Source organism: Triticum aestivum, chromosome 3A (assembly GCF_018294505.1).
Source record: "Triticum aestivum cultivar Chinese Spring chromosome 3A, IWGSC CS RefSeq v2.1, whole genome shotgun sequence".
Classification (NCBI taxonomy): domain Eukaryota; kingdom Viridiplantae; phylum Streptophyta; class Magnoliopsida; order Poales; family Poaceae; genus Triticum; species Triticum aestivum.
The window spans coordinates 380,607,791-380,619,305 of NC_057800.1; the positions used below are offsets into that span (position 1 = coordinate 380,607,791).

The window sequence follows — 11,515 nt, forward strand, 5'->3', positions numbered from 1 at the left end:
GTTCCGGCCATGTCACCCTTGAGCAGCTTGTAGACCGAGCGCCCTTCCTCCAACATCTCCTCCATGATCTCCTCTCGCCTTCTCTCCTTTAATCGGGTGGGGTAGTGGTGGTGGGGAATCTCCAGGACGAACGGCTCTGATGCCAATTGTAAACTACAGACCACGAATTCAACTCAATCTAGAGAAACTAGACTGAATTATTGCGGTTCCTCCCATCCTCCCTCACATCAATTCGAAATTACAAGCAATCTTTGATCCGACCGAAGCCACAACAAAATACCTAGCCAAGTCAAAACAAGGAAGAAGCTCTCTCTTATATATCCCTGCATTACACCCGTTAGCAGGCCCAGTTTGGGTCTGCAAGCCACCGGGGACGTTTCTTTGCGCAAATGGGCCTGGTGGCTGGCCGAGGAGCGCGCTCTTCAGACGTTCCTGCGTCCTTGTTCTGTTGGCGCCCTTCTGACGAAGATGTCGCTGAAGGAGAGCTGCTGACAGACCGCGCTTCTCGCGAGCGTTTACCACGAACATGAACAACACCTCGTTAGGTGCACGAGCTTGGTCTGCCTCCTCCCACGCCGATCATCTGCCACGAACTGGGAGGTGCGAGATCCACGCTGCCACACCGGTGGACTCGCTAGCTCGGACCAGGCAAAGGAGTGTCGTGCGCCTGCGAGCGGGACGCCGAGGCAAGGGAGGAGGGCGCGATGGTGGGGGAGAGAAGACCAAGTCAACATGTCTATGTGTAATTTTCTTTTTGCCAACTTAGCCCGACAGGTGGGCCCAATCAACTAGTGACATCAGCGAATCACTTAGCATTTTTCATTAGTGTTTTTTGCCACTGTCAATTCTTCGGTTCGGTGCAAAATGTCATGTTTTGTAAAGGGATGGTTTTACGCAAGTTGTGACACTAAAGTGGTGGTTCTGTGCATTTTACTCACGCATGATGAGAGAGAGAGAGAGAGTCCATCTGTTGCGCTTACCATCCTTTGAAAAATTTAGGATTCACGCAATGCACTCATCTTTGACAAGAACCATCTCTTCAGAATCACGCTTCTTGCTTTGGCTTCATAGATTTAAAAAAAAAACACGTTAAGGGACGATGCCACATCTTGGTACCTATATCTCTCCTCTAGATTTGATCCACAATTGTAAGTAAAACTTTCACTCTGAATTAACCTTAGTTCAAAGCTACGACATTTATTTTGGATTGGAGGGAGTAATATATTCAGGTGTCCGTTATTATTATTTTTACTTTGTTGTTGCCTAATGTCTTTTATTTTTTCTATCTACTTTTGAACTTGGTTTTGCCGTGTATTCATTATGATTTTAATGCTACATTTGAAGCTAATAAAAACGCCATTTGTCGAACGTCTCAATCCAAGCGCACCCCTTCAACATGCCGGAACATGAAGAAAATTGGCATTTCGTCTTACAGACCGGTTGCTGTTAGTGAGTTTATTGTGCAAAAGCATCATCCTGCAGGAGAGCGTCCCATGCACCAACATACTGATCAGGAGCTTGTCAACCCGTCTGAGTACCTTCTAATCTTCTCCGGCGAGTGGAACCCGTCTGTCCCCGGACCGGCCGGGCGGTCCGGCCGGAGAGCGTGGTACCTGGTCGCCTCCCGCCCGAAGGACGCGCCATTGTCGCTCTTGGACCTCGCCAGCCGAGTCTCCGCCTCCAGCCTCGGCGCGGAGGGTGCCTCCCCGGCGCGCGCACGGGCGTGCAAGTCCACTGTCGTCACGCTGCTCAGCGGCGTCCGGTCGCACGACGACAGCGGCGTGCTCTCGTACGAGCTGTCTGCGCCGAGCGCGTCGTGGCTGCTGGAGGACAGCCACCGCATCGCCTTCTCCAGATGCTCGTGGTTCGGCGCGGCCTTCTTGCTCTTGCGGTCGTGGCCGTGGCTCCTCCTGCTGCTCGCCAGCAGCTTCTTGATATTCCTCAGAAACTTGAGCTTGCCATGCCCGGCCCGATGCTCGGGCGCGGCCGCGGCCGGCGACGGCACGACCGGGCTCCGCCCTGGCTCGTCGTGATCTCCAACGCGCCGCTGGTGACTTTCGCCGTCGCCGTATGTCGACTCGTTGAGCGGCGAGAAGAGCGCGGGGTCGTAACCGTCGAGGCCGAGGCTGCCATACTGGAGCATGAGCTCCTTGGCCTTCTCGCTGGAGCGGTAGCTCATGCTCTTGCTCAGATCCATGGCCGACGGCATGGCGCTGCCAACCCCATCCTGATGTTGTTGGGCGGACGAGGGGTGGTGGTCGCCGCCACGGAGGTCATGGCGGAGGCAGGCGTTGACCCACTTGAGGTAGACGAGCTCCTCGACGTGCGCGCAGTGGTCGCTGTGTAGCTGCTCGATCTGCCTCGTCAGCCGATCGTTCGCCTCCCTCAGGTTGCTTGCCTCATCAACCATGTCGTCCTAATAAATTCAGAAAAAAAAGGTAAGATTAATTAGCATGTTCAGCCACATAGACGGAGACTGCCGATATTGAATTCATGTGACAGTTAGGGAAAGAGAGTAGCACATGACAAAGTTTTATCTAAGCAAAATTCAGACTTTGCACTTGTGGGGAAGGAATGTTCTCAAAAGATAGTGGCACATGTGCGCGTGGTTTCTCGGTGGGACAGGGAGAAACTGGCATATATATAGTATATTCCAAGGCTTATCAACAAAACGTGAATTCTCCCCATTTTGCTTTGGTAATTCGCCAATTGGCCATTGAATCTCAAGAATTATAGGATGTTATGGAATAATGCATCAACTTTTTTTCTGAAACAGATAAAAAAATGCAGCAACTTATTCGTTTGGAGTTCACATACTTTAGAAAGGTATTGAATAAAGATCTAGAAAAAAGAAATGCCAAAACATGTCGCAACTAGCATAATTGCTGTTTCAACCTACTCCGTCCATTCCTAAATATTTGTCTTTTTTAAGATTCAAATGAAATATCACATACAAATATATAGACATATTTTAGAGTGTAGATTCACTTATTTTGCTTCGTATGTAGTCACTTGTTAGCATCTTTAGAAAAGACAAATATTTAGAAACAGAGAAAGTATTAAATAGTAATACATCAGAAAAGATAAGATGATAAAATGTCGCTGTTCTGGTCATAATCGCCAAGCTGTGACCATAAAAAGATAAACTAATTGGTCACCTTATGTTCAATTGCACCACGCAAGAGCCAGATGAGAATAACAACTTAATAATTCAGAAGGTTCTCAACATAGCCTTAGCGTCAAATCAAAGCTGTGACAGTGACATATAACAAAAACAACTTGGCAGAGATTTCAGCCGCCACTTTGTTCCAAACCAATCAAGATGAAAAGGCCATCTTGCGTTTTGCCAACAAAACTGCAAAGCCAGCATAAAAGTAATCAAGACATCCAAAGAACTGGTTTCAAATGTGAACTATTTTGTTGGATTTGCTAGTTCAAAGCATCATGAGCTTAGAAAGAAGGACTTTTTGATTGACAAAGAAATATACAGTTCCATGCTTTTTTTCTTTCCCAGAATATGTCTTTGTTGACTTGACCAAAGCTGTAAGCCATTCGAAAATCGACACACAAATCTGGAGAAATTGACATGTGCTACTGATTTTCGCAAATATGAATGAAATGGGAGAAAATGTTGCATTGAAATCAAGAATTAGGAATGCACTCACCTCATGAACCAGACTAACAGCGGTGGAAACCTGCTCTGCATCCTGCAACCTCCGAGCAAGCTCCCTGTTCTCCTCCTCCAGCGCGGCCTTGGCCCTCCGTAGCTCCGCCGCCTCCGCCGCCAGCACCCTCTCCCTCTTCTCGCCGGTCTTTTCCAGCTCCATCACCTTGTCCCGGAGCGCCGCCGCCTCGCTCCGAGACTCCTCCCGCTCCACCTGCATCCGCTCCTTGAGCGCCCGCAGCTTCTCCTTGGCGCGACCCAGCTGGGCCCGGACGGCCTCCAGCTCCGACGCCTGGGCCTTGAGCCTCTCGTTCTCCTCACCCAGCGACAAGACCTTGAGCTCCAGGAGCCGCGCCTCCACGGCGGCGAGGCCCACGCGGTTCTCGAGCTCTTTCACGGTGGCCTCCTGCTCTATAAGGCCGTCGAGGTCCATCAGCCGGAGCTCCAGCCTCTGCTCCCGCTCCACGAGCGACAGCCACAGCTGCTTGAATCGCTCGACCTCCTCCTTCTCCAGCCTATCGTGCTCCGTTTCCCATGCAGAGGTTGCTCCAGCCACGTCGGGTGGCATGGTCTGAACTCTTGCCACCAGAACCGGCTCATCGTCCCCGGCACCGATCGACACGCTGTGGATCACGTTCTCCAGATATTCATCCTTTTATACAAAGGGCAAGCAATTAGTTCGATCGCATGAATTCGCCGTGATCGAGAGACGGGAGCTCTAGCCAAGGATCACGACTTACATTCGACGACAGAATTCTAAGGCCATCATCCGGCGCAGGCACAGCACGAGGTCTGGTTGCTGCAGAAAAATCGATGCAAATCAAATCGCAGATGATGAGAATTTGAGCACGAGCGCAGGGTGCGATCAACTAATAAAACAAGCCGCATACCAGAAGTTGGCCTAGCTGCAGCAGAAGCAGCCAGGCGTCGCCGGCGAGGCTGCTGATCTGGAACAAAGAGCGCAGCCGCGTAAAGAGCAACGGCGGCGGCGACCATCACGGCCCCCTGCGGCCTCCCTTGGCCACTGTTCTTGCCCCATCCAAGAAGGCGGCTAATCAGCGCGGAAACAGGGAAGCTGGCCAGAGCACGATCGAAGCCCGCCCTCATGGGATCAAACCGGAGGGAGAATAAGAGGCCAGCTCCTCCATTCCAGCCTCCCTCCTGGTCGTCCATGGCGTCAAGCGAGCGCCGTATGTAGGGCATGCTCTGCTCTCCAATTCGCCATGCCCAGGGGGCGCCGAAGCAGCGACCTTGAGGAGGCCCCATGGGGCATTTATGCCCAATCTTGGTCAATGGAAACGGAAAAGGAATGGTGGTGCGAGGAAATAAAAAAGGTAGGATTTGATTCCTTGTTGCATGGATGGAAGAAGATGGCTAAAGAGAAGAAAGCATCAAAGTGGCCCACAGGAAGGGGCAAAAGCAGAGGCCAGAGTCTGTTGAGTATTCATCTCTCCTGCATTGAGAGAATTTGGGAGGATGCACTTTTTTATGGGTGTACGAAATGGAGGTTTAGTTAGTTGCTTCTGGACAACAACAAAAAGGATTGTGCATTTTTGTCGTCTGGGAATAGAACGGATAGTGTAGGTGACTGAATGACATACGAGTGCGTCATGATGTATAATAGCGGTGCCAAAACCATGTTCTGCATACCATGGATGCTATACCGTCTTTTTTTGAGGGGTGCTATACCGTTTTGGTGGCATAACCATCTTCATGCTTTGATAGATTCTCTCACGTCCGCCGTATAGTCGGGCCGGGCTGTCCGATCGGTGACTCAACGTGAAAATGGCTATCCAACCGGACCTGTAAAATTCAGCCCAAACCTGAGCTGACCGCTACTCCTTATATCCAGCCCATATTTGGATATGGGAAAACCCGGGCGTATTCGGACACAACCATCTCATAGGATCCGGTTCACTATGGGCCATCCGATCCCATACAAATTGAACCCTATTCGCACTCGGAACGAAACCCTAGTTACATTTCATTCCACTCCACCCCCTCCGCTCCACTCCTCTCATCCCACAAGCTTCAGTCCGGCGATCTCTGACCTTCTTTGGCATGGCAAACAACGGATCCGAGTCCTATACCTCCCAATTCGTTGACCCGGAACTCATCCCACGTTGCCCCGAGGAGGAGATGGTTGCCCGCCTTACACTCCGTCTCTCCTGGGAGGAGTCCGCCTGACGGTAGCGCTCGGACTTCATCCAGCGGGAATCTATTGCGTCTGCCCAAATGGCACATGGATCCGGCCGCAGAGCAGTCGCCGCTGCCTCGTCGAAGACCGTGAGGTCTATCAGACGTCCAAACATTGTGGCGGATGCGCAGCCGCTCCATTGGCGCGCCGATTTAGAGGAGCACAACCAATTCACGCCCGCCACAAATATGGCGTGGCGTGCGAGGCAGCAGGTGTGGGAGGTCGTGACAACCCTCAAGACAGACGTCGGTGAGGCGGAGTCACATTCTCCGGCGTTGCGTATGATGTCCAGACTAATAAATGCATTGGTCAAACATTGGTTAAAAAAGTGATCGGGTGGAGAATTATCAACCTGTTCACTGAGCTACCATTTCCCCTTTGTTCTTTAAGGAAAATCTTATTTTTCTGCTTGTTTGAAACGTGAAAAGAACAAACCCCTTGCTTTCCATCGGGAGTCGTATCACGTGTTGCAAAAGTAACTCGAGTGTGGCAAGCAAATTAAAGCGAGGGAATAATATTATTCCTCTTTCAATCACACAATGACGACCTCTAGCCATGGGCTACACCATCGAAAAGGCCAAATTCGCGAATCAACTTGTTAAGATGGTTAAGTAGACAGTAGTATTCTCAACCCATCAGGATTCAAATCCTGGTGTCGTTTTATTCCTGAATTTATTTCAGGATTTCCAGCTATGCGTTTTCAGTGGAAGGAGACGTTCTCGTCGACGACGAGACGTCTACAAGTTGCTTCCTAAATCTCAAAATGATATGCCGGCTCACTCTCTTAAAAATGGTCATAGAGACAGGGTGTGCATGTGTGCGTTCATAAGGGTGAGTGTATGCGCGTGTATATGAGCGCTTGTGTCTGTATTGATCCTAAAAAAGAGAGGCCAAATTCCACACTTGCAATAACCGCACAAACAATCTACTAGTATATCGCTAAGCTTTATAGGGGCGAAAGCCTCTCATTCAATTTTTTTTGCTGGAAAGCCTCTCATTCAATTTAGGACATCGAGTTTGGATTGAGTTCTCGATTTTAACTTGGGATTTTTTTTCCAAAGAGTTGTGTTTAATTTTAAATTTGGTTCAAGGTTGGACTGGTCAATGATTTTTCTAATCAAACGACAACAACCAGTTTATAAAATATATCAGTCTCGCGCATGCTCTTGTCAATTCAAGCCTCTTCCCGCTTCCCATGTTTGCCATGGGCCTATTCCTGTTGGCGGAAGGGGTACACGCTAAAATGGATACTCCGAGAGCCCCTTCTTTTGGGAAGGAACATGCCTCAATCGTAAATATCATATGGTTAAATGGGCTGCTGTTTATAGGCCCAAGTCCTTGGGAGTACTAGGGATCACTAATACCAGACTCCAAAACATTGCTTTGATGTGCAAGTGGATTTAGAAGTTAGCGCAAGGGGCGACTAGTTTATGGGTTGACATCTTAAGAGTGAAGTACTTCTCAAACGAGAATTTCTTTAAAGGGGGTGCGAGGGGCTCCCCCTTCTGGAATGATCTTCAAACAATCAGACCAGTTTTTGCCCAAGGGGCCAAATTCCCTGCCGGTAACGGTAGTTCCACCCGCTTCTGGCTCGACTTTGGGTGGGCACCCGACCACCATGGGAGGAATACCAAGATGTATACACGATTGCGGTGCACCCCAATCTTTTGGTGGCCAACGCCTTGGTCTTTACTCCCCCGGCAGTATACTTTCGTCGTGAACCAAACAACCAGGAGACAGCTAGGCTGGGGTCTATGTTGGATCTTGTTAACCCAGTAGCCCTGTCCAACGAGCCCGACAGGGTGTCGTGGCACCTAAACGCTTCCGAAAAGTTTTTCGTTTCGTCGTTATACTATAAACTATGCCAAGGGATGGCACAAACAGTGTTTAAAGGACTTTGGCATGCTCGCATCCTGCTGAAGATCCAGTGGGACCCGCGCTCCTCCAGCGAACTAGTCGGCCTACTCGATTCGATTCAGGGACATGGCAAGAGAGTGTTGTGGACTAGTGTAGGGGCACTGCTTTGGTCCTTATGGCTTACTCGCAACAAATTCACAATTGAGGGCATCTTCCCGACGCACCCAGCTAACATAATATTCAAATGCTCTATCCTCCTCCGGCAGTGGAGTCTGTTGGCAAGGTGGAAGGACTCTGAGATGTTGAAGCAAGCGCAAGAACGACTTCACCAAGTGTACATGGCGGCAAGGGAGCCGGTGACGCCTTCCTAATGTGGGAGTGCACTTTTGTTTTGCGAGCCTGTGTGCTTTGATGTTCAGGCTTCGACCTTGTAATTTGCTTGCTGCCCAGCTTGAACCCCCAGACTTCGGTTATCTCGTTGTGCCTAGGGCTTTTGGACTCTAGTATTTATCTGTTCGGTTATGCTACTCTGCCTGTTGTGTGGTGTAACACCCCTAGTGTCATGCTACAGTAACCCTCTGTGATTAAGCCTAATCTTTTGGCTAAAGAATGCTTAATCACATCTGTTCAATATCTCTTTTCAACTCCCATCTGAATTCAAATTTAAATCATAAGTGAAACTTGAAGTTGCACAAAAGTTGCTGGAAAAATGTTCATCATTTAGCAAATATTCCAATGCAATTTGATGTAATTAAAAACAACATCACTCCTATGCTAAAATGGACACTAACATTTATAACAGTCCATTCCAGCAATTTAAAATGCAAATTCATTTATGAAAATTCCAAATGGATCTAAACCTCTCCCAAAAATAATTGTGGCAGTGCCTAAAAATGCACTGGACTTTTATGATCCAGTTTCACATTTTTCCTGAACCATTAAGGTCCCCAGATAAACTTTTTCCTTCTCTGGTAATTAAAGAAAAGAAAAAGAGAAGTAGAGGGGAGAAAGAGAAAGCCCTGCACCACTTGGGCTTCGGCCCACCCGAGCCAACTGACCCAGCAGGCCGACCGACCCCCCCCCCACCGGTCGCTCCCTCCCCTTCCTGTTCCTCTGCTCCGTGTCGCTACAGGGGCAAGGTCGACCCCGACCACCTCGCCGGCCTCAGCGGGAGAGGATAAGGGCGACGCCTCAGGCTCCCCTCGTCTCCCCTCACCCACTCACTCTCCCTGGACGCCCCCTCTCCCCTCTCTCCCTCTGGCCTCGCCCCCTTCTCCAGATCCACCTCGCCCCGACGCACTGTCGCCGCCGCGTTGCTGCGCCACCGCGTCCACCGGGCCCTCCTCGCCGCCCCGATGTGTCCACGAGCCCCGCAGCCGTCTGCTGCTTCGTCTGCACCAACAACCTCAAGGCGGGAGCCACCCCAGCGCCGGATCCGTCTTCCTCCTGGACCGCCGTCGCCGCCGCTTTCGACTCCGGCCACGGCCACTGCGCTCCTGTTACTCGCCGTGCCTTCGTGCGCCCACCCAGTGAGCTCCTCCCCCTCTCCCTTCCCTCACGTAGGCCGCCTCCCTCTCTAGCTCGCTCGCCGCAACCGCCGTAGCTCACCGTCGCCCTGCTCCATCACCGTCGTGGCCACCGCTGCCGTGGCCCCCGTCCGAGCCCTCCATCGTGCTCCTGGTGTTCCCAGGAGCCCGGCCAGCCCTTCCTCTCACCCTCTCGTGCCCCCTAGCCCATTCCCGACGTGACTCCGAACGCCTCCGCCGCCCGTGCTCGCCGCCGATGGTTATTCCGGCCGTCCCCGGGCGAGCCACCACCACCACCCGACACGGCGTCGTGTGCGCGTTCGAACGGTGCCAACCGCACGCGAAACGGCCGCCCCTAGCGCGTTTCCGACGAGGCCCGAGCGGCTCCGCCGCGTTCTAACGTCGCCGGCGGCGAGACGCCGGCCGCCGCCGACGTGGCTGGGCGGGCCCGACCCCTGGCTCACTGCCAATGGGCCTTAGGGGCCACGTTGACTGGGTTGACCCAGTCAACACGCTGACATGGCGGTACAGTGCCACTGACGAACCGGCCCCACCGCTTAAATAATAACTAAACTGGTTTTTATAATTAAAAGTAATTAGTTTAACTAATTAGCCACTAACATGTGGGGCCCATCCGCTAATTAACCTCAGTTTAGTTTAAAATAAGCTCTGTTAAGTAACATAGGCTGACAGGTGGGTCCCCCGTGTCAGTTTTGACCAGTCAACCGGACTGTTGAATGCTGACGTCACTCCTACGTCACGCTGACATCATATTCCTTTTCTGTTTTTTTAATAGTTTCTGAAAATGCTTTAATCTTTGAAAATGCATAGAAAATAAATCGTAGCTCGAATGAAAATGTTTTCTATATGAAAGTTGCTCAGAAAAATCCAACGAATCTGAAAATGCGGTCCGTTCAGCTGTCACATGCCTCTAGCATGCTGAACATGGAACATTTCCCCTCCGGTCATCTGTGTGACACGGGTCCGGAACCGGGAATACATTCCCGGTTGAATTCCCCCTTCACCTATATCGTGTAGCCATGCGTTAGGTCACACCCAGCACAACATATTGCCATGTTATGCTTTGTGATGCTATGTTTGCTTTGTATTTACTGTTTCTTCCCCCTCTTCTCTCCGGTAGACCCCGAGGCCGCTGATGCCCCGGTGATCGACTACGTCGTCGACGACGACCCCTCCTTGCCAGAGCAACCAGGCAAGCCCCCCCTTTGATCATCCCGATATCGCCCATTCCATTCTCTCATGCTTACATTAGATTTTACTACTGTTATTGTTTGCTCCTATTTTGATGCATAGCCTGCTTTTGTATCTACTGTTGTACCTTACCTGCTTATCCTAATCTGCTTAGTATAGGTTGGTTAGTGATCCATCAGTGACCCCCACCTTGTCCTTGTTGCCCCTGCTTCATCATTGAAGACCCGATCAACGGGATTGAAGACCAGGCCCCGGCACCGCACATCACTTTCCCCTTAGTTGCTCGACACTGTTGGGTTACTATCGAGTGCCGAGGGTGAGACCTCTACAGCACTTCTGATGTTAACCTGTAGTGTAGCTATTCGGTCGTGGTCATCAAGGGTGATTTCCTCCTTAACCACTTCCGATACGGCTCTGTCGTGCAACCCCTCAAGTGTGAACCTCGAGGGTGATTCCTCTACGTTCACCTTGATGATTACATTGAGTGGAACCCACCGGGGGTGATTCCTTGGGTTTTCCTCTTGATGTTTGGACACACGGATACTTGGACTTTACAACTGTTACTTGGAAAGTGATGTGGAGACGGGTTGACCTCGAAGGTGCCCGAGAGATAATTACGAGGCTGGCCGGGCATTCTTAGCCCTTGCCGCAAGTCCTCGAGACGGGGCAACGGGGTCACATCTTTCGTGAGTCTCTGCTTGTTACCGCGCGTTCCTAATCCACTACGATTTGGATATTTGATCCGAGGGGCCTCTGGCCTGATAGCACTAACCATCACGTGGGCATAGTATGGGCGTTCTGCGTCGTATGCATCAGCCGAAGCTTAATAGACGTCAGCGACGGAGCGGCGCGCGCCGGGTTGGACTGGTAAGCTCCTGCCTTTTTAGGGAGGTAGCTAGGTCTGCTCACCGGCCGCGTTCGCAACGTGCAGGAGTTTCCGGGGAGATGGCCCATGACCCCTGGGGGCATAGGTTTAGTCCGGCGTGCTTGACCTCTCTATTAAGCCTAGGTCGGGTTGCGGCGTATTGTTTGGCCGAGGCCGGGCATGACCCAGGAAAG

General features: G+C 51.1%; 1 protein-coding gene across 1 annotated transcript; it reads right to left on the reverse strand.

Annotated features, from left to right (window-relative positions):
• Positions 1–1,321: 1,321 nt before the first annotated feature.
• LOC123061351 (uncharacterized) lies at positions 1,322–5,128 on the reverse strand. Its single transcript, XM_044484427.1, has 4 exons — positions 4,555–5,128; positions 4,405–4,463; positions 3,666–4,316; positions 1,322–2,416 (listed from the first exon to the last, which is right to left on the reverse strand). Exons 1-4 carry the CDS (start codon positions 4,928–4,930, stop codon positions 1,511–1,513), a joined length of 1,992 nt encoding a protein of 663 aa, XP_044340362.1. The 5' UTR covers positions 4,931–5,128; the 3' UTR covers positions 1,322–1,510.
• Positions 5,129–11,515: the final 6,387 nt, after the last annotated feature.